The 21,686-nt window shown below is 34.6% G+C and overlaps 3 protein-coding genes across 4 annotated transcripts; 2 read left to right on the top strand and 1 right to left on the bottom strand.

Moving 5' to 3' along the window:
• Nucleotides 1-414: 414 nt before the first annotated feature.
• Nucleotides 415-8,167, top strand: LOC132036108 (OVARIAN TUMOR DOMAIN-containing deubiquitinating enzyme 2). 2 transcript variants are annotated; one of them, XM_059426346.1, is made up of 10 exons: nt 430-559; nt 659-703; nt 1,739-1,817; nt 1,903-1,948; nt 3,068-3,176; nt 4,765-4,856; nt 4,961-5,023; nt 5,637-5,755; nt 7,628-7,703; nt 7,782-8,167. In XM_059426346.1, the coding sequence occupies exons 3-10, from the start codon at nt 1,753-1,755 to the stop codon at nt 7,836-7,838; spliced, it is 627 nt and encodes a 208-aa protein (XP_059282329.1). In that variant the 5' UTR covers nt 430-559; nt 659-703; nt 1,739-1,752; the 3' UTR covers nt 7,839-8,167. The 2 variants fall into 2 exon arrangements, with proteins under 2 accessions (XP_059282328.1, XP_059282329.1); XM_059426345.1 differs by lacking the exon at nt 659-703 and having other exon boundaries at nt 415-559.
• A 314-nt stretch (nt 8,168-8,481) lies between these two features.
• On the bottom strand, nt 8,482-9,603 carry LOC132038269 (reactive Intermediate Deaminase A, chloroplastic-like). Its single transcript, XM_059428958.1, has 5 exons — nt 9,501-9,603; nt 9,346-9,392; nt 9,194-9,265; nt 9,022-9,073; nt 8,482-8,647 (listed from the first exon to the last, which is right to left on the bottom strand). Exons 1-5 carry the CDS (start codon nt 9,601-9,603, stop codon nt 8,553-8,555), a joined length of 369 nt encoding a protein of 122 aa, XP_059284941.1. The 3' UTR covers nt 8,482-8,552.
• Nucleotides 9,604-13,679: 4,076 nt separating this feature from the next.
• On the top strand, nt 13,680-20,123 carry LOC132036445 (calcium-dependent protein kinase 2-like). Its single transcript, XM_059426788.1, has 8 exons — nt 13,680-14,738; nt 15,767-15,910; nt 16,017-16,169; nt 17,824-17,939; nt 18,690-18,857; nt 18,940-19,067; nt 19,171-19,270; nt 19,740-20,123. The coding sequence occupies exons 1-8, from the start codon at nt 14,048-14,050 to the stop codon at nt 19,812-19,814; spliced, it is 1,575 nt and encodes a 524-aa protein (XP_059282771.1). The 5' UTR covers nt 13,680-14,047; the 3' UTR covers nt 19,815-20,123.
• Nucleotides 20,124-21,686: the final 1,563 nt, after the last annotated feature.

Genomic DNA, 21,686 nt, shown 5'->3' with positions numbered 1-21,686 from the left:
TATCAGTACTTCTTGTCAAAGTGTTTCTTTCTTAAAAATACTTTGGGAGGTTAACGGCTTTTGTTTCGTTTATTTGAGAAGTGTTTTTATTAATAGTAATTTGTATTTGATTAATATTTTGAATAGTATTTTTAAGAGTCAACTTACGAAAAAATATGAGTCTAATTTGTGACCTATTTATTACTAATTAGCAAGGTGGATCCAAATTTGTAAGTAAAACAATGCTATATTTAATAAGATACAAACATTATTAAAGAAATATTGGTGAGAATTTATTTTTTCCAGCTTCTGAAAACACTTAAAAAATAACTTGTACTCCTACTAAAAAAACTTATATTTATTCATTAAAAAGCTTAACTAGACTTTCAATATATTCTAAAATAAGCATTTTTTATTCTTCAAAAGTTAGGCCAACCAACTAACAAAAACTCCTATTACAATTTGTTTTTTTTTTTTAAATTTCTTATTTCTTCTCTTATAACAAACTTTCTCAGATTCGTAACTTGTCTCTCAATTTTCAATTGTCGTCAAGTTAAAGCAATTTCCATTTTTTTTTTGGGTCAGTTTATATATAGATCTGCAACTATTTTCGTCCTTAATTATCTCTGTTTCCTTTCCATTTACGAATTTTTGAAATTTATTATTTGCTGTCTGACAGATAATATCTCGTCTAATTTAGCTGGATTTTTGTTGCCAAATAAAGGTTTGTTTTTTCATAACCACCTTTTTTTTTCTTTAATTTCAAGTATGTTGTTTGATGGGTAGAATTGTTCTTGTTATAAGAGAGAAAAAAAAAAAACTGGAAATTTAAGTTCTTTACATTTCATATTGTTGCAGAGAATAACATATTGTAATAAAAGTTCATCAAGTTCATTTTTTTTTTGTTGTTTTCTTTAGTTCTTTTATTGCTTTGGACATTTGGTTATAAGGGTGTTAATGGGATTGGTCTTTGTTATAGAAAAAAGAGCTGGAAATTTGAGTTCTTTACATTTCATATGCTTGCAGTGAATAACCTATTGTAATAAAAATTGATCAAGTTCATTTTTGTTGTTGTTTTCTTTAGTTCTTTTATTGCTTTGGCCATTCGGTTATAAGGGAGTTAATGGGATTGGTCTTGTTAAAGAAAAAAGAGCTGGAAATTTGAGTTCTTTACATTTCATATTGTTGCAGTGAATAACATATTGTAATAAATATTCATCAAGTTCATTTTTTTGTTGTTTTCTTTAATTCTTTTTATTGCTTTGGACATTTGGTTATAAGGGTGTTAATGGGATTGGTCTTGTTAAAGAAAAAAGAGCTGGAAATTTGAGTTCTTTACATTTCATATGCTTGCAGTGAATAACATATTGTAATAAAAATATATCAAGTTCATTTTTTTGTTGTTTTCTTTAGTTCTTTTATTGCTTTGGCCATTTGGTGATAAGGGTGTTAATGGGATTGGTCTTGTTAAAGAAAAAAGAGCTGGAACTTTGAGTTCTTTACATTTCATATTGTTGCAGTGAATAACATATAGTAATAAAAATTCATCAAGTTCATTTTTGTTGTTGTTTTCTTTAGTTCTTTTATTGCTTTGGACATTTCCCTATAAGGGTGTTAATGGAATTGGTCCTGTTAAAGAAAAAAGAGCTGGAAATTTGACTTCTGTACATTTCATATTGTTGCAGTGAATAACCTATTGTACTAAAAATTCGTCACGTTCATTTAATTTTTTTTTTTTTTTTTTGGGTTGCATTTGTAGGTGCATAGTTGAAGATGGAAGGTTCAATAGTTCGAAGGGTTATTCCTTCTGATAACAGTTGTCTTTTCAATGCTGTTGGGTAAACTTTATTTCCATTTTTCTAATTTCCTTTCTCTGATTTTTCCAATTCGAGTTGAGTGGGATTGTTATTTCTTTTTATGCAGTTATGTGATGGATCGTGACAGAAACAAAGCCTCTGAGCTAAGACAGGTTCCAATTTTTCCCTCGAAATAACTCTGTTAAAGCACTTACTCATATGTTGCTAATCAAGGATGGTTATGTATATGGCTAGATTAGCTTTCATGCTGTTATTTATATTGATTTCATATGTGTGATGTCCTAGTTGTAGTCTTGTAGAGTGAACCTTCTTTTATTTATTTACTTGGGGGAATATTGGAGACTTCTCGTGAGAGAAACTGCTAGTGCTGTAGTCGTGAAATATAAACTGTCTCTCTGTGGCTTTCTTTTCTATATCTAATGGTAACTGTTTAGCTGTGGGACTTATATGTAACACTTTTTCTTGAGCTTTTGAAAAGCCTCTATGTCACAGTCTGTTAAGCAGTTTCTGTGATCTTCAATCAATCATCTACTCCTTAATCTTTCTAGTTAGGGCCAGCTATTTAATACTAGTCAATTCCGCTCTATTTAAACTCTTTTCATTCTATTAGTCAATTATACGTCTTTTAAGCCAAATAAGGGATCTCTAGAATTAGAGGTTTTGTAGTATTCACATTTATTCCTAATATCATAGAGAAACTTCCCCATTTAAGACTAACCTGAGTGTCGATCTGTCTTGAAAAGTGTGTCTAACACATCCACTACTCTGAGGAATAAAGATGGTACCGGTGATCTCACCATCCCTGAGATGGTTTATCTTCACTTTTCAATAAAAAAGATACTATTGTTTTTTCTTATGGATCGTTGTTACTTATCTCGAGAGGTGGTGAAATGCCTCGCATCATCTGACCGAAAGATGATTTTTAAATTCAATCTCATGCCTAGGGAACCAAACTACATAAGAAAAAAAGTTTAATGTAGTGAAAAGATATGCCTGAGGTTTTTGGGTACCGGATATCTTCTTAGACATCGATGGTTGGACAGGAATCTAGGCTTATAGTAATAGCTTTGTAACAATTTGTTCGCCATAGGGGAAATTCAATTCAGGAAGATACTTGATAGAAAAGCTACCAGTTTCTGATTTCCTGGTTATTTAGTTTTATGATTGAAATATGACTCATCTTTATAGGTTGATATGGTTTATGCTTGGAATATTGCGTAAATCTAACTCCTCCTCATCCATGACCACTTTATACATTTCAAAATTTGAAGGTTATTGCTGCAACAGTGGCCAGTGATCCTGCAAAATATTCTGACGCCTTTCTTGGGAAGTCCAACAAAGAGTACTGTGATTGGATTCTTAACCCAGAGAAATGGGGAGGTATGTCTACACTTGTTATCTGTTTTAAAATTATCTTGTTCTGGCATTATTTCAAATACTGGAGTCCTGTTAGGATAAAAACGGTGACTTCACTAGTCATCTATCCTTTTTGGTCTCTTCCGCAGATAGTTTGCTGTAGAATTAGGTGATCAAAGCTTAAAATTAGCTCTATGTCTTCTTTGGTGACTGATCTGCTTAAAATCTGTACCACTGTGTGCTGAAGTAGTTGTCCAGAGCCTTAACATTTAAATTTACTGTGGAAGAGTACGTCTTTTACCCCAGTTGATCCATGCCTCCTAATGTTTAAGGACACTCTTATGCCTCACGTTATTGCCTGTCATATTGTGGCTGTGGTCCTGAGGGTGGGCTGATGATAATGCTTCTCAGCCTTCCATAAATATTTTACTTAAGTCTTCATTACCTCTCTGCAATGCGTAAATGGTATGGGATTACTGTAAGGTTTTGAGTTTCAGCTGAAGTTGAGAAACTTTTGCAAATTAATCCATGGGTAAAACTCGTGAATTACTGCTTATGGTTGCTTAAAAGGAACTAACAGAGTGAGAAGCCTATAACACTAGTGAATTGCAGTTTTTCTGTTGTATGAACAAATATTATTTGTTCATATTACTTATGTGGCGTTCTCAAAGATACAACTCGGTATTCATGCATGTCCTTACTTTTTTTATATTTTACATTGGCTACTAAAGTGGAAAACTAGGAGTGTTTTTTTTTAATTTTTTTTTTTTTAACTTTTAAAGATATTTAGCAAATGAAATGATCCTTGGCGTTGTGGAATTTCTTGGATTCCTTCTTGTAATGTCTTGCTCAATTGAAAATTTGGCCTAATTACTTCATGGGAGGGAGTCAGGTTTCTCTTTTGCTTTCTACAGTATCTTCATTGGAAGAGAAAATCTGGTTACTTTTTCTTTCTGTTATATCTTCATTTGAAGGGGAGATTGGCCAGTAAAAGGAATTATTATGCTGAGTCAGATGCTTAATATGAAAGGTATTAGCTGGGTAGTGTTAGCTGATAAGCTTTAAGAGATAAGAGGGATTGGGCTCTGAAAGTAACTTCACTTGCAGTGATTTGGACAATTCGGAGCAAGAAGCGAAGAGCTTTTATCTTCCAACTTGCAAATCTCATGTTGCTTCTTGGGATTTTTGGAGCACCTGTGGGATCCCTATAACACTGGAGGATTGGAATCCAGTTTAGAAAGTGACATCTTTCTATAGCTCTTCTTTATTTGTATACCAGGGAATCCCCTTCATGATGCAATAAAAGTTTATTTACTTATCAATCTACCAAGTAGCTTGGGATTGAGGTGTGATTGTTGCCTTCTGTTGTATCAGAAAAAGAAAAAGAAAAAGGTGCATCATCGATAAATGTGTTGGTTATGGCTATGTGCTGCCTTTATATTTTACTTTTTTCCTTTAGTCAAGTCTATTTTTCGGCATCATGATTAGCTGGATGAACTGTAGTTGCTGCTGCTTAGGAACATCCTTTCGTATTTAATCATTGAGGTTCTTGTTATTTGTTTTGTGTTCTCTGATCAATGTTTCTTATCTTTGAAACACTCTCTCTCTTAAGGTGCCATAGAGCTTTCAATATTGGCTGACTATTACGGACGAGAAATTGCAGCCTATGATATCCAAACAACACGCTGTGATCTGTATGGACAGGTTTGCATTTAGGTAGTAGGATGTGTAATCACCTATTTCTGCATGAGTAATTCTTCAATTCCTGAGTCTTCTGAACCTCCTTTATATGGCTAAATGTGAAACAGGGAAAGAACTATCAGGAAAGAGTAATGCTGATTTATGATGGACTTCATTATGATGCTTTGGCTGTATGGTCTCTCTGTCTCTGTCTCTCTCTCTATACATGCGCCTTCTTGATCATTCTATTTCCATTTAGGAAGAACGAGGGGAGATTCAATTTTGTGAAGATTTTTAGATCCTGTGAATAGATGGACTGTAGTCACAGATAAGGTCCTATGTCGGACTTTGTTTGGCCTCTTATCAAATTAATGAATGAATGAAATGATTAGTATATGAGATAGGATTTGTGATCTGAATCTAATACCAAAGATCGCTTAAAAAGGACAGATGACTGCTGTACTGGGTTAATCTGATGGGTTTTAACTGCTTTTGGGTCATTTTTGTTTGACGCTTATCTTTATTTAATTTTTGTTGGGTTATTTGTGAAATCCTAAGTTTATGTAATGGTAGGTTCTACCGTCAATCCCCTCTCTAGTGGAATTCCTAATGTTTTTTGCATTTACCCGTCATAAGAAATGTGAAAATATTAGGTGTTGCCGTGCTGGTTAGTAGTATGAAATCATTAAGCTAACATTTGTATGAATAATTTCCTATGTTTTGACAAAGCTGCATGAAGTTAGATTTCCATTTTTAAGTTTATATTATCCCACTAACGCCTAGTTTAATGTGTACAATCAACAGATGTCCCCTGCTGAAGGAGCTCCGGAGGAGTTTGATCAGACAATTTTTACTGTACAGAGAGATGGGACTGTAGGACCGGCTGAGAGGCTTGCTCTTAATCTGGTTAAGGACCAACAAAGGTAAGCGTCCTTTTAAGCCGAAAATGATTGAAGTGTTTTTAAAGCACGCTTTATCTTGACACGCCCCTCAAGTAACAAAGAGAATATCTTGAGTTTGAGTTGGGAGAGTTTATAATGGCCAGATGATAATGGGCTCATGTTTCTATACTCGTAACTCTTTTCTTTAGTTTTCTTGGTTGAAATGCTTTTCTGATCTTTTGGTAGAGGAATTAGTGTGTGTATTGTGTTCACTGTGCTGGAGATCTCAATTGTCTGTACTTCAAATTGATTTTTTTAATTTTCTTGCGAATAATGATTTTTATGCTCTCTGGGTGTTGGAATGAGTATGGATTGATTTAATTTCTCTACAAAGTAATATGTTGCCTAATCGTGTTAATTGTTTGTGAGGGAGTTAATCAAAAGTTGAAACCAGGAATAAACACTTTAGAGAGTATGAGTTATAGAATAAATAGAAGTAACACGGAACGTAATAACAACATACCCAGTGGAATCCCACAAGTGGGTTCTAGGGAGGGTAGGATGTACGCAGACCTTACCTCTACCTTTATGGGGTAGAAGTAACACGGAACATATGTGTTGCAAATTTAGCCCCTGTAAGAAAAATGAAAATGGAGTGACATTAGACAGCATTATGGTGCCCAAATGCGAATTGTTCAGATTTGTAGGTTCAGTCTTCCAGGAGAATGATGTGTTAGAAGATGACATTTAATTACAATAGGAAGTTTAAGGTGGGGGAGTGTTACATGAGTGTTATGCAGATAGATATAGGATCTATGGGGCAATTACTTTGAAGTACATTTTGTGCTACAGCCCTTCCTATCTGATAGAACAGGATCCCATGATCCTGAACCGATCTTATCTGGGGTCGCAAATCCCAAGTTTGTCTATGATGAGCGGATCTAATTGTATTAGTGTCTATACAATGGGGATATAGAATGGTTGTGAGGCCAACAATTTCATATGAGAGCGAATGTTGAGTGCATGCAAGCTGGCACGGACATCACGGCTATCAAAAAAAAGGAGCAAATGTTGAGCTTATATGCCTAAACATATCATAAAATGTATGTAGTGGAAACGTGAATGTTAAGATTGATGTGGTCATATAAGATTGGGCAAGATTAGAAATGATCATATCAGATAGAGGGTGTAAGTAGCACACATAGAAGATCATAAGAGAAAGCCGCTTGAGATGGTTTGTTTATGTGCTACTTAGTCCTTCATATGCTCCGGTGTTAGCTGCAACGCTATTGAGGTTCAAGGTTAATAGAAAAAAGACGAGGTTAACCTTAAACCCCATGGAGGGGAGTTGTCTGAGAAGACTAACAATCTGGTGAAATCAAATCGCGTTTCTAACTAATCATGTGCAAAGCCAAAACTGGATGAAGCTGTTCAATCAGTGCCATTTGGGACCTGGCTGTTGTCGCCCCTGGTTTTGTGGATCAGGATTTCAAGCCATCTATCAGATATAAATTATTAAAAAAACCCTGCATCTAAAATTCTTGTGATTTCCTTATTTGGAGATAGAAGATTTCTTGAAAAGGATTTATTTTTTCGATAAAAACAACATATCGAGGACTAAGCATGCAGAGTTTTGTTTACCTTGCCAACCTTTCCATAACCCTCAACACTTACCTTGCCAATCAAGGACTTAGCATGCAGGGTTCTAGATTCTGTGCATTTTGATGTTATTGGCATGATAAAAATGTGGTTTTTGAGGGCTTTAGTTTACTTTATACCTTCCCTTTTATCGTCTGTTAAACTCGGAGTTGACTTACTTTGCTATCTGAGCTTATTTTGCTGCGAGGAAATGAATAGCAACTATTTAAAGCTACTAATTACTATACCATTTTATCCATTATTGCCACATTGCAGGAAGAGGAGCTACACTGACACAGCCAACTTCACGTTGCGATGTGGAGTTTGCCAAATTGGGGTCATTGGCCAAAAGGTTGGAGTCTTGCTTGTAATTATTCTTCTTACTTTCTTAACTTGCCCTTCTTTAGCTAGAAGTTGCATTCCTATGCAGGAAGCAGTAGAGCATGCACAAGCAACTGGACATGTGAACTTCCAGGAATTCAAATAAAGGAAACCCAAATAAGGAAAACAAGAAACCACACAAAACATATTCGATTATTTCTTTGTACAAGTGGAAACCAATTTCATATATAATACGAAGGTGTGGTCTCTATGCAGTGTTGTGCTATAGAAAATTGTATCCCATTTTAGACAGAGACGAAGAGAATTAGGGATAGCAGAGGGTGTATTGATGGAAGAAATAAAGCTTTGCCATGCATTCTTGTAGAAGTATTTGTGGCAGAACTATGTCATCCTAATGTGCATTTGGCTTTGCATTACTGTAGCTGCGACTCTCGTCATATTTTCTGATAATTAAGCATCATACTGCAATTACAATGTGCTCGGGCCAACATTTCACTGAGTTTTACGTTTGATCTCGAGTTTCGCATAATCGCGTGTAATATCCTTGGCTGCATAGTCACAACAAAAGTTCCTCTTAATATCGGTTAAAATAGTCTAATGAGGAAGCATTTGTTCATGTTCGTAGTTGCAATAAGTTTTCTTTTTTAGTGTTAATTCGTTGATCAATAATAATAATGCAAGTAAGTTGAACGTGGTTACTCGATGAATTCTTATTATTGGGACTTAAAGAGCCCTTTTTCCTGAACCTCTCTGTAGGGTTTATTGGTGCTGCAGAGGATCAAGAGACCCTCAATTAAAGAGTTAACTCCTCTTATTGAATCTAAATTCATAGCCATGGAAGTTGAAGGCTTTAATCAGTTTATAGTACTGCTATGCAGTCAATTTCTATCTTTGCATCCAGGGGTAATGCAGCCGCCTGAAAAGTTGAACGTGCTGGTGCAGGTTCTGGAAAATCTGCAATATATCTACCCATCACCCATGTTAGTCCATCTTTTGAGACAAACTTCAAAATGTAATATGAACACCTTTCATTTTCTAAAGATCCAATATGGTATCAGGTTCACCAATAGCATTACTGGCACTGGACCAGTATGAAGATTAAAGGGTATGTGAATGATTTAAGTTTGTACACTGACTGTGCAATTCACACCATCAGTGCAACTTAACTGGTTATAACATGTTATGTTACAATTTGAAGAGTAACCTATGCTATAGGTTAATTTTACGTCGCCTTGTGGCGTTAGATCAGAAAGGTGACCACATCCCTTTCCGAAATTGGCTTAATCTAACATGATATTAGTACTAGTATGAAAGCTAGTTGTACTCACATTTAGCATAAAATGCATTGATTTTCTGGAAGTCCTTTAGATCAGCCAACCCGTAGGTTAATAATATCATTAATATTAATTTTCAGCATCAGTAATCAAAACAAACTAAGGAAGCACAGAGAATTTAAGAGGGTAGTGAGAAGAAATACAAAAACAATTATGTATCATACATGATTGTTGTCTTAACAACTGAAGAGTAACTAACACCACCAGCTTTAAGTATCTCCCCAATATTCTTGACAGCCTGAAGATTAATTAGTATTAAACTCAGATTTTTTTTAATCTGAATGGTAAACTGCAAAGTAGGATTTATTAAACAAAGACCTGTTCTGTTTGATCCTTCACACTGTCTCTGATATGAAATTTCCAGTCTACATTCAATCACAAAAAATAGAAATATCAAGCAATGGAAAAAGGACAGGAAAATGTTATTATATCACAAGTTAAAATGATTTAATTAAAGATTAAAAATAATTAACTGAGAGTAAATGTCACAAACCTCAGGAACAAATTTGATTGCTTGAGAATATGGCCCCACTGCAACTGGTGCCTTATCATCTCAGTATTAATATAAATAGCCATCTTTTTACCTAATATCACAAGTAAACTTTAGACAAATTAGCAATATCAACGAGAAGTGATTAATAAGAAAATTCAAAATGCTTTTCTTTTTTGTGTTAATAGTCTGGTTAGTCAAGTTGTCAAATCAACCTGACCAGTAATTGTGTTTGGCTAAGTCATATGAAATGTGCTTTTGTTAGTAATTTGCGTTTGATCAATACTTTTTACTTTTGTTTTTTCTTCAAATCCTTAATTTGTTTAAAAGTCCGAAAAATACAGACTAACCCCGAAGCTTGTATGCAGTCCCAATCAGAGATCAATGCATCAATCAAAAATTAGTGTCAAATTACGGGGAAAAAAATACTCTACTACTATTTCTTTTTTCAACTTATACTTAAAGGCTAAAAACAATATTTATTAGACGATTACTATTCAAAATCACTTATTTCTTCACCAAAAATTTAATCAAACATCTTCATTTCTTAACATAATTTTTTGAAGGACAAAGGTGCAAATATACCCCTCAACTTAGCGATTTAGAGCAAATATACCTTCATTTAAAAAGTGGTACATATATACTCTTACCGTTACACCAATTGTGCAAATATACCCTCATTAAAAAAGTGGTGCATATATACCCCTCCCGTTACACAAATTGTGCAAATATATCCCTGTCATTACACAAACGATGCAGATATGCCCTTTTCGCTGACAATTTTTTTAAAAAAAAATCATTTAGCTTATTTTTTAATTAATGTCACGTGACTTTAAAAAATAAGTATATCCATGTTTTTAAGTAGACTTATTTTTAAAAGCCACGAGACAATATTTTTTTCTACTGGGTTGTCTGGTTCATTTAAAACAAATATATCCTTGGCTTTAAAAAAAATAAGTCTAATCATTTTTTTAAAAGAACCAGATCCGACTTACAAAAAAATTACCACATGACTTTAAGAAAATAAGTCTACTTCAAAAATGGATAGACTTATTTTTTTTAAAAACTACGTGACATTTTTTTAATTAAAAAAAACTAAATAATTTTTTTGAAAAAAAATTGTTAGCAAAAAATTGTCTATTTATACCATTTATATAATGGCAGGGTATATATGCACCATTTTTTTGAAGAGGGATATATCTCCTCTATATGCAAAGTTGAAAGGATATATTTGCACATTCCTGCTTTTTTAAAAAAAAAATAGAAATTTGACACTTTTGACTTTTTAAAAAATTTGACCAATCAGGCGATGACATTTATAGTATCAGAGAAGAAAGAAAGATGAGGGAGTCACCAGTATCAGTAGCAGTAGAGGCTAAGCAAACGAGAGACTGTGAAGGAGCGGGTGAATTAGCAAGTGACACGTGTCCTCGATGCGACGGCAAACGCCTTTGGCACTGGTTATGTGTTTGTGTTAAATATTCACTTAAGATGAATAAAAACTTTATCAAGAACCTAGTAACTTTTATTTTTTAGAGTCTAGAACTCGTAAATTCAAAATTTTAGCTTTAGCATTGTTACTTATTTATATTTTAAATCCCTTCGATGAAAAACATAATTCTACCACTAGTGCCACTTTATATAGGGCGGATTTAGAGTGTAGTTAATCAATTGGGGTGAACCCAATATTTTTTGCATAGATCTAGTATATTTATTGAAAAATGTCCTAAATATTTGATTGTCAACTCAGTAGTTATTGTGTATTAACTTGAGATTGCTATAGAACCCCAAAAATTTTAAATTCTAAATCCGTCATTATATATAAGCTAATAAATTTTCTAAATTCATAGGACTGTATTTTCTCTACTTAATCTAGCATTCCCAATCAGTACATGCAAGGTCAGGAAATTAAGGTCTCGTGGATTTGGATTTATAATTTATTTTTAAATAGAGATGAAGAAGCTAAATTAATTAGAGTACTATAGACAAATGGAAATTACACTGTCGAATTAATGGTAAGTCTCACTCTCGTGAAGAAAACGATATTTTTCTTCTTTTTATATGTGAATATAAGTTAGCGTGGGAACGCGTTAAGCAGCTCAACTTTGTTGTCACGTATCAACCATAATAGCGTGTATTTGTTGGAAGACCATCTGAAAAAGTTTTATCTTCCTTGGACTTATATGCAAAAGAATCTGCTTTTTTCTTGTCAAATGATATTTCCTATACACTTGTGTGTTGGGGAGTTGAGCAAAGAAGGATTCAAGAAATTTATGATTAATTTTACAGAAAAATATTTATATATATTTAATAAATTTCTTGTATACATGATTTGACCAAAAATTATTGGGTTCACGTGAACCCACATCTTACACTGTGCATCCGTCCCTGGAGTAGTGTTGCCTTCAACTAGTTGTATAATTGAATATGAGGGGTACGTCTAATTATATTATCTATTCTGTGGGCAAAATATCTTTAGGATAATGTGTTCACACACCTCAAGCTTTGTTCATATCATTTTCTGGATTGTTTTGTAATTAACAGCAATTAGTTTCTAGGAAAGTCACTTTTTTTTTTTTTTTTGGCTTAATCATTTGTATACGAAATTCACTGGTCTGATTCACGTCGGGTTGGCACATTAAGGGGTATAACGCTTCCTGGCTACCAAGAAGTTTCTCATTTTCAAGGTTTAAACTCGAAAACTTTAATTAAGGATCGGATGAAGGGTTCTGACTATTATATCGTGGTTATCCGTTTCAATAATTCATGCCAACTACTTGTGAGCGGATTGTTAGGGTCGTTTCTTACAAGTATGCCCAATGTGAAACAGAATGAGCACCTTCATAAGCCAGCTGAAAAGAGAAACAGAAAAGTGGCAGTTATGAGGATTGCGACTTTACTATATAGTTCGTATAACCATAGTCAAGATATATACTTACTATTAAAAGAAAACAACAGGCCAAGAATAAAAATATTGCATTACTTTGCCTATTGTTAGGTGAAAATAGGTCTGAGCATTGTCGCACGTATTCATTTCAAGTCTAGAAGAGAACGTGTCTGACACTAGTGGAGACACTTACTCATTAGCACCTTATTATTAAAAAACTTTCTGGTTTATTATATTGAGAGGTAACATGATTTATTTGAAGCTCATATTTATAGCATGTGCACCATCTCGAAGTGTCACCCCAATAAAAATAATTATTCCATAATTAATACTATAATAATATTAGATTGACGATGTTAAGAAATACAAACATTAAATTAAATTAGAAGACCACCTTTTTTTTTTTCAAAGCACCGCCTCATCAAGACAAAGAGGTACAAGAACTACAATTGCAGTAAGACTTTTCTAGGATATTAGAGTTAAATTGTTAACGTTTAAGGCCTTATTCTATACACTTGAGTCTTGCAGACTAATATACATTTTTGGAGTTTAATTGCTAAGTACCGCTGATGTAAACATATATTAGATCACGTAATATTAATTTGGTAGTAAATCTTTATCATAAACTATTAGGAATAACTAAGAAGGAATTTATGTTATATACATTGATACTATTAGTAAGTTTTAACCTATAATAGCATGTTATTTACCCTTTTTACATGCTACCAATTAATGTTTAATATCCGATTGAAATTTACTATATTCACTCGTGGAAAGAATTTAACCTCCCGTAGGCCGTAGTACGTCACCTCACGCTATGTTTGATCGGTGCGTCTACCGTCTCCACGACTTTCTCTTTTTCGGGCTGCTACTCAAGCCTTCGTGTGTCGATCTTAGTTTGGTTGGGCTTCGAGGCTCTATCCTGACTTTCCATTAATTTCTATCAGAACCTTTATTATATAGCAGATATATCTTCAAGCCATTCGGTGAGGCATTGAATACATATACAATGCTACCCGAGAATGCTAACTATTTCCCTCATGCTCCGAAACTCTGAATCCTCTGAATCTTTTACACTGTCAATTCATAAAACTTAAATTCAATAAATAATGTGATGAAATTAATAACGGATCATCTAACCGCGTAAACTAAATCTTTTAAGACTGATAGCAACACATGGTATAATTTACAAATTTTGTTGCCATATTGGCACTAAGATCCACCAATTATCTTTTCCTCAAATAAATAAAAGTAGAAACAGCCAATGTACTTTTTCTCCCCACACTTTCTCATCGTCTTCGTCTGTCTTAATGACTAGTTTTAACGTTTCAACTCACAATTTCTGTTGACCAAGTTTAGTCAATCTTCTCTCCCATTTTTCCTTTAGCTGCAACAATGTTTCTTCATTTCTTCTGATCTTTTTTGTGTTTTTTCTCTAAAATTCATCACCCTAAACCCCCCTGTACTTTCTTGAAAATTGGAAAAAGAAGAAAAAAAATTGAATCTTTAACTACTTTGCTCCAATAAAAATCCAATCTTGCTGAATAACCATCTGGGGTTCTTGTTCTAATTCTTGATTTTCACTTTAGTTATCAACTTTAGTTTCAGTTCATCAGCTACCATTTTGGCTAGATCTGAAAAAAATGGGTATTTGTGTAAGCAAAAGTAAACCTGAACAGTCCAATGCTAACAATGGACACTATGGATCAGGTGGAGTTCACAACAATGGACCCCACAGAGCTGAAATTCAGTACACAAAATCTCCAGGCCCTGAATCTCAATTACCTGTAAGGCCAGCACCAAGTCCAAAACCAGCTGTTAGGTATGATACAATTCTTGGTAAACCTTATGAAGATGTTAAGATTCACTATACACTTGGTAAAGAATTGGGTAGGGGTCAATTTGGTGTTACATATCTTTGTACTGAAATATCAACTGGTCAACAATATGCTTGTAAATCGATATCGAAAAAGAAACTTGTTACTAAAGCTGATAAGGATGATATGAGGAGGGAAATTAAGATTATGCAACATTTAAGCGGACAGCCTAATATTGTTGAATTTAAAGGTGCTTATGAGGATAAAGGTTCTGTTTATCTTGTGATGGAGTTGTGTGGAGGTGGAGAGCTATTCGATCGGATTATAGCTAAGGGGCATTATAGTGAAAGAGCTGCTGCAACAATGTGTAGGGCTATTGTTAATGTTGTGCACGTTTGTAATTTTATGGGCGTGTTGCATCGCGATCTCAAGCCTGAAAACTTTTTGCTGTCTGATAAGAGCGAAAATGCTGCTCTAAAGATTACTGATTTTGGGCTGTCAGTATTCATTCAAGAAGGTATATTTTGCTTTATATTGTCCTTTTTGTTATCTGCTTTTTGACTGAGTTTTTTTTATTGTCAATCCTAGTGCATCGAAGCATATCATTTTGATAGATCGTGTATCGTTTTCCGTTGTTTCATATCATTTCATAATATATATTATCGTATTTTATTGTAGTATATACTTCTGATGAAATATAATGTTTGGATAGATTGTATTGTTTTCCTTCGTTTCATAATGCGAAGCACCAACGGTCTGAAGAATAAGCTTACAATATTACAAAGAAAAAGTAGGGTACAGGGTAGAGTTATCATAAAAACAGTAGGGTAAAATGGTAAAATAGGATTATTAAATAGTACTAAAAAGTAAGGGCAAGATGAGAAAGAAAATAAGGTAACAATGACACTTCTTCGGCGTTACATAATAACAGATTTAACAATATGATAGAATAAAATTTAAGTAACAATCAAAACAAACATTGTATTTAACATAACAATACTATACAATACAATGGGTAACAATCTTCCAAACAAGCTGTGTCCCCACATAGACAAAGTTCGTGAATGTGTTGGAGGATTAAGTATTTAGTAAAATGTTAACTTTAGAGGGGATCGCGGTCATACATGTACTTACTAATTACACCTATGTTAGTCTTGTATATATTATATCCTCCATTTAAGTGCCATATTTTTTGTTTATATGAGTGGGTGGAAACATTTCCATCTTTTTGACACCCAGGGAAACATTTAAAGGGATCTTCTTAATCGGACGTAAATAATCAACAAGCATATATATATATGAGTACTGAGAACATCATCAGATCATAAGCTTGCCGAGTTTTTATTTTTTAAGAATCTTTGCATACAGATTGCGTGTATTAATAAGCCGATTGTTGATTTCTTCAGTTCTGATGAACGCCTTCCCTTTTAGAAATATGTTCAAGTACCATCCCTTAGCAGCTTCTTTGTGATTTTCATATCCTCCTTACTAACACTAACCTTGCTTCTATCTGTTTTTTTTAAATGGATATGAAATTCCGTGCAGGTAAGTTGCACAAGGATATAGTTGGGAGTGCTTACTATGTTGCCCCTGAGGTCTTAAGGAGGAGTTATGGCAAAGAAATAGACGTTTGGAGTGCAGGTGTTATGCTTTATATACTACTCAGTGGTGTGCCTCCCTTTTGGGCAGGTAAAATCATCTACTCGCTTCTCGTTTTCTGAGATATACACATATGACAATTTTCGTCACTATCTAGGATTCAAGGACTTACTTTATCTATTTGTTTGATATGCAGAAACTGAAAAGGGTATATTTGATGCCATACTTAAAGGGCATATTGACTTTGAAAGCGAGCCTTGGCCCTCTGTATCAAGTAGTGCCAAGGACCTAGTACAGAAGATGCTGACTAAAGACCCAAAGAAACGGATTACAGCTGCACAGGTTCTTGGTATGTGGCCTTTAAACTATAGCTTATAGATTTCCTTTATTCATTAATGCACATATTTTTTCTTGATAATCCTGATATCCGCGTCAGCTTTCACATCGACTAATTCCGCGAGGTAAGTACTTGCTACCTCCCACCAGCAGAGGTACCGGGTAACTCTGTCCGCCAAGATTTGGATAGATTGGAAGAAATCACCTAGTGTTTTTGGGTCCGTTGGGATTTGAACCTAAAACCTCATGGTTCGCAACCAACTTCATTCACCACAAGGCTACACCTTTGGGTGCAAACATTAATGCACATATTGGTTTCTTTTAGACAAAAGAAATTGCATATACAGTAACCTGGCCGGTTGATTTAACAATGATTTGTAATATACTAAGAGACAGTGTACTCCCATAATATATGGGCACTTGCATACTCCCTCCTTTCTAGCATTTATTTGTAGAAAATAATTTAAGAGAACGCAATATCCTTTAAGGCGACGTCGATTATTCTGCTTTGTCTCACCCAAGGGACCTAAGTGCTTTCCTTTGCAAGATCTTTACTTTTATCTTCAATTGCGGTTGGCATCTTGAACTGAATATGTTATTAAGTAAAACACAGCTGCTGTTTCTTGTGAAAGAAGTTAGATATTGCATATTTTAATGGGGCCAAAACAAGTCCTTGCCACAAAAATTATTTTTTATAGATATCAGTCTTTTCCTGGCCTGTAACAGCATCAGTTCTAGCTGCTTGCCCACCAAGGTTGGGGCAGATGGACTCCCACGGGGGTTAGTACCGGGATTTGAACCTGGGATCTTCATGTTTTTCTCCTATGCCTCAAAAGCTGACCTATGCCATTGGAGACTTTAGATAATAACCAGAGTACGCTATTATTTGCATATAAACTTGATCATTAAATTGTTTTCAAAATCCATATGTTACCAGTTATATTTTTTTGATAAGGTTATTACCTGTTATATACATTAGTCACATATACAACGTCAGGAAGGATTACATCAAAATTGAAAGACTTGATATCCGTGGCAAACAGCTAGAAAATTTGCTTGCAAAATAGTAATTTTCTTGTGTAAATCTACTAGCTTCAAGTCACTTTAAACCAAATGCAACCTAGTGCAACTTTATTTCAATGAGAAAGAATTCATTTTGATGGCATCATTTTCCCACTGAACCATTATCCTTTTAGTGAGTACCTTTTTAATGATATGGTAAATTCTACCTTCCAAATTTCTTTGTGAGGAGTCAAAAGGGGTCCTATCAAACTCCTAATCTCATGGGAATGGTGAGACATGATAAGCCTTGAAGAAATTATATGTTTGAGGTAACACATTATTTGTTGGCAACACAAATTATAGGGGTAACTTAGCTTGCAGTCTCACCTTCAAAGCTTATTTTTTATTTGACACCTTGAATCCATTCCCTCTTTATCAAAAAAAAAAAAATCCTGTTTCTTAGCTTCAATTATTTCTACGAAAAGAATTCTAATTGTTTTGTGCAGTACAAATATTTCTTCTATTGAAGTCAAAGGTCAGAACTCACAACAACCTAGGCTATTCATGCGCGAATGTAGTCCTTGAGAACATTGAATATACGTGTGTTGCGAGTATGGTTTGCTATATCTTATTCTAACCATACTTTTGGTGTGTGTAATTGACAGAGCATCCTTGGCTGAAGGAAGGTGGTGTTGCATCAGACAAACCATTAGAAGGTGCTGTCCTTTCAAGAATGAAGCAATTCAGAGCTATGAACAAGCTCAAGAAACTTGCTTTGAAGGTAATCTTAGAATTTGTCAATTCTGCTGCAACTGAATCTAGTCAAAGGGAAAAGGGAGATGTAAGGGTAAATAAGGACAACTTTTTGCATGTACAGCGTTCCTCGTATGATAGTCATGTTCTTCACATGCAAGAAGATTACTTTCTTTCACTTTATGCGCTTAATCTCTCGTCCTTCCCTTCTTTTCAAGCAAACAATATGTGAAGAATATGATTAGATTTAGCATGAGCCACCATATTTTTTGTGAAATTGGTAAGTCGGCTTTCTTACTCATAATTGTGTGCATGATCATTTCTTTGATAAGGATAAACCTAGTACACCTTCCGGTCAATGTATTTGTTGAGAGTATTTTTTGGAAATGGTGGATTTGGTAAGTTGTCATTCTTCCAAATGCTTGTATCCACGATCATCGTTTGGAAGTGATAAAATTCAATGCTGCTTTTTTCACCATGAAAAACAACAATCTTAAGGAAATTCAAGAATCATTGTCTGGGAAGGGTAGAATGTACGCAGACCTTACCCCTACCTCATGGCGGCAGAGATGTTGTTTCCGGAAGACCCTCAGCTCGAGTGCAGCAAAGCTGAGTAGTTATGAACGTTCAACCACTAGACAAAAACTGAAACTAATTGTCTTTCGACATTTTACTCTATTCTGTGGGCCCGTATATTTTCCCTATTTGTCTTTTGACAGCTGTCGTCTTCTTCCTTCTGCAAGTAATAACACATTGCATTGTCTGTCATTGGAATCAGGTCATTGCAGAGAATCTCTCTGCAGAAGAAATTCACGGGCTCAAAGCAATGTTCGACAACATCGACACTGATAATAGTGGCACTATCACTTACGAAGAACTGAAGAGTGGATTAGCTAAACTTGGGTCAAAGCTCACAGAGGCTGAAGTCAAGCAATTGATGGAAGCTGTAAGTCAATCTCCTAAAATTTATTAACCATTTCTTTCCTTCACTAAACTCCGAATAATATCTCGTGACTTGTGAACTTCAGGCGGATGTGGATGGAAATGGCTCAATTGACTACACTGAATTCATCACCGCCACCATGCATAAGCACAGGCTAGAAAGAGATGAAAATCTATATACTGCATTTCAGTATTTCGATAAAGATGGCAGTGGGTAAGTCCTATGTGCATGTCTAGTGTAAAAACATGATTAAAAAAACCAATAGAATTGTGAGATCAGTTTACTCAAGATTACTTTTTTAATGTTATATTTGTAGGTTCATTACAAGAGATGAACTCGAGACAGCAATGCAAGAGCATGGAATAGGCGATCCGTCCTGTATAAGGGAAATCATATCTGAAGTGGACACGGACAATGTGAGTTTTCACTGCTTCTAGCTAAAATAGTTGGACTTGTACCTTGTCACTAGGGCTAGCAAAATGGTTAAGAAAACAAGTAACCATTCAAATCCGACTCATTAGACATGAATTGGATAACTGGCTAAAATGCATCAAATATGGAGATTATCTACTAAAAAATGGATATGCAGATGGATTATATGAATATCTATAATTATCAATATCCATTTGTCTTCTTGCTTTCTGGGAGTCTAAGCTTATTTTGGCTTTTAGCTTGTGTTCTTACCTGACTATTCCTGAAACCATCCATAATATGGATATCCATGTTATCCGTCAGTTAACCCATTTTTAATCCCTGTTAAATATGGGCAGGTCGAGTATTTTAGCTGTTTTTGTTTGACCATTTTCGGCCCACCCATATTCGATCCGACCTGCCCATTTGCCACTCCTACTTGTCACATATATGCTAATTCTGTCAAATTTTCAGGATGGACGAATTAACTACGAGGAATTCTGTACGATGATGAGAAGTGGAGCCAAACAGCCAGCCAAGCTCTTCTAGTTGCACAAGTCTCTCAAGGGCAAGTTGCAAAAGAGCTATTCTTGAAAGTGTGCACGATGAGCTCCTTCGTTGCTTCCCCTTAGAACTGTCGGAGATGCATAACCAGCTATTGCTAGTTGAGACGTTTTTATCGTTTTTCCAGTAGAAAACATGTATATTTGTGTTCTTCTCTGCTCAAAACGGTCTTTGCTGAGTGTTTCCATTCGTCTTCTGCACGATTTTTCCTCCCTTGTGTAAACTGCATTAGTCTGGAACTTGAAAGGCGTCGATTTAAGGCCACTCCTAGTGAATGATATTATGTTTCAATTATATGTTTTTGAGATCGTTCTAACTGTGATTAGACGTACAAATAACTGCAACATATCTGTTTTTGTGCTCGTTGGTGGTTCCGTGTTTGACCAATCAAAGATGGAAACAGCAACTTAGTGAGGAGTAGGTGTTTTAGCTTGTTAAGTTGTGAGAACCTCTCTTTTAATACAATAATAAAGCTTCCAAAGTTATGTGGTAAGTGTTAGCTTGCTTGGTGACAAATGAGCGGATTTGATTAAATTTGAACGGGTCAAAAAAGATTGAATTTATATAAATCAACAGCTCGTTAATCCCTGCTCTAGTGGCGTCGAATGAGTGGATTGGATTAGATTTGGATAGAGTTAATATGAGTTGAAGCTATACAAGTTAATCCTCTTGAAAGTTACTTGGTTGAGATGGCCGAGTCAAGATAGGTTAAACAGTGAATCGCGGTACTTTATTTCTTACCAAATTTGATTTCTGATTTCTTATTTGTTTTTTTGTTTCTTCTAAAACAATAGCAAAGTAAGCTTCCAAATTTAATTTCTTTGTTTTTCTTTGGCTCTTCTGATACAATAGTAAAATAAGCCTTCCAAAGTTATCGTGCCGGCGAGATTATTCTATACTCAATAATTGAAACTGAAATGGCACTCAACAAAACACAATAGCATCTACAATTTAGTTTTTTAAAGAGTCTCGTTTAGGGAGAGATTATTCTCTCAATAATTTAATGCTTTTATATTAACTAGTGAAAGTGTTCGCGCGGTGATAAAAATTTCCCCAAACTTGCATCTTTATAAATTACATGTGCTCTATAGTAAAAAGTAAAAATATACAAAAGTTTGTATTGTCACCTATCTTATAGCTTGTTTGGCCAAGCTTATTTTTCCCCCAAAAGTACTTATTTTTTCAATAAGTGCTTATTTGAAAAAAATGAGGTGTTTGGCCAAGCGGAGAAAATAAGTGTTTTGGGGAGTAGCGAGCGTTGCTTTTTAGAGCGAAAAAAAAACAGCTTTTGCTCAAAAGACTTTTGAAAAGTATTTGAAAAAATACAAATAGAAGCACTTTTTAAAAGCTTGTCAAACACTAATGACCGCCAAAAGTTTTTTAATTAATTGACCAAACACAAATCGATTTTTGCTAAAAGTGCTTTTTGAAAATTTTTAAAAAAAAATACTTTTTAAAATAAAGAAATTTTAAAGTTCTACTAAATGCGCTATTAGAGACCTCAATTTATGATGCCGGAGGTACCCTCTTTGACCAACTATATAGAATATTCTAAACACACTACTCCCTTTAGGCTTGAGTCCTTACTCTTTTTTATAGAACTAGGAAATACTTTCTTATTACAATTACTATAATGCTGTGTAATTTTGGTTCTATGTAGTCCAACTCATGAACAAACATTACTTTTTTCATCACAATGAAAACATGTAACCACTTCGGCCTCATCCATTCACCGAATATTGTTCAAACCATAATACAAAGTTCTCCCTAATCTTGACATTCTAAAGTCACGTGAAATTTCTCTTTTTTGTTGTAGTTTAATTTTGTGTATCACCGGCAGATGAGTTGTTATGTGTG

This window comes from Lycium ferocissimum, chromosome 11, assembly GCF_029784015.1.
Source record: "Lycium ferocissimum isolate CSIRO_LF1 chromosome 11, AGI_CSIRO_Lferr_CH_V1, whole genome shotgun sequence".
Taxonomy (NCBI): Eukaryota; Viridiplantae; Streptophyta; class Magnoliopsida; order Solanales; family Solanaceae; genus Lycium; species Lycium ferocissimum.
This window is presented reverse-complemented; position numbering and strand designations above follow the sequence as displayed.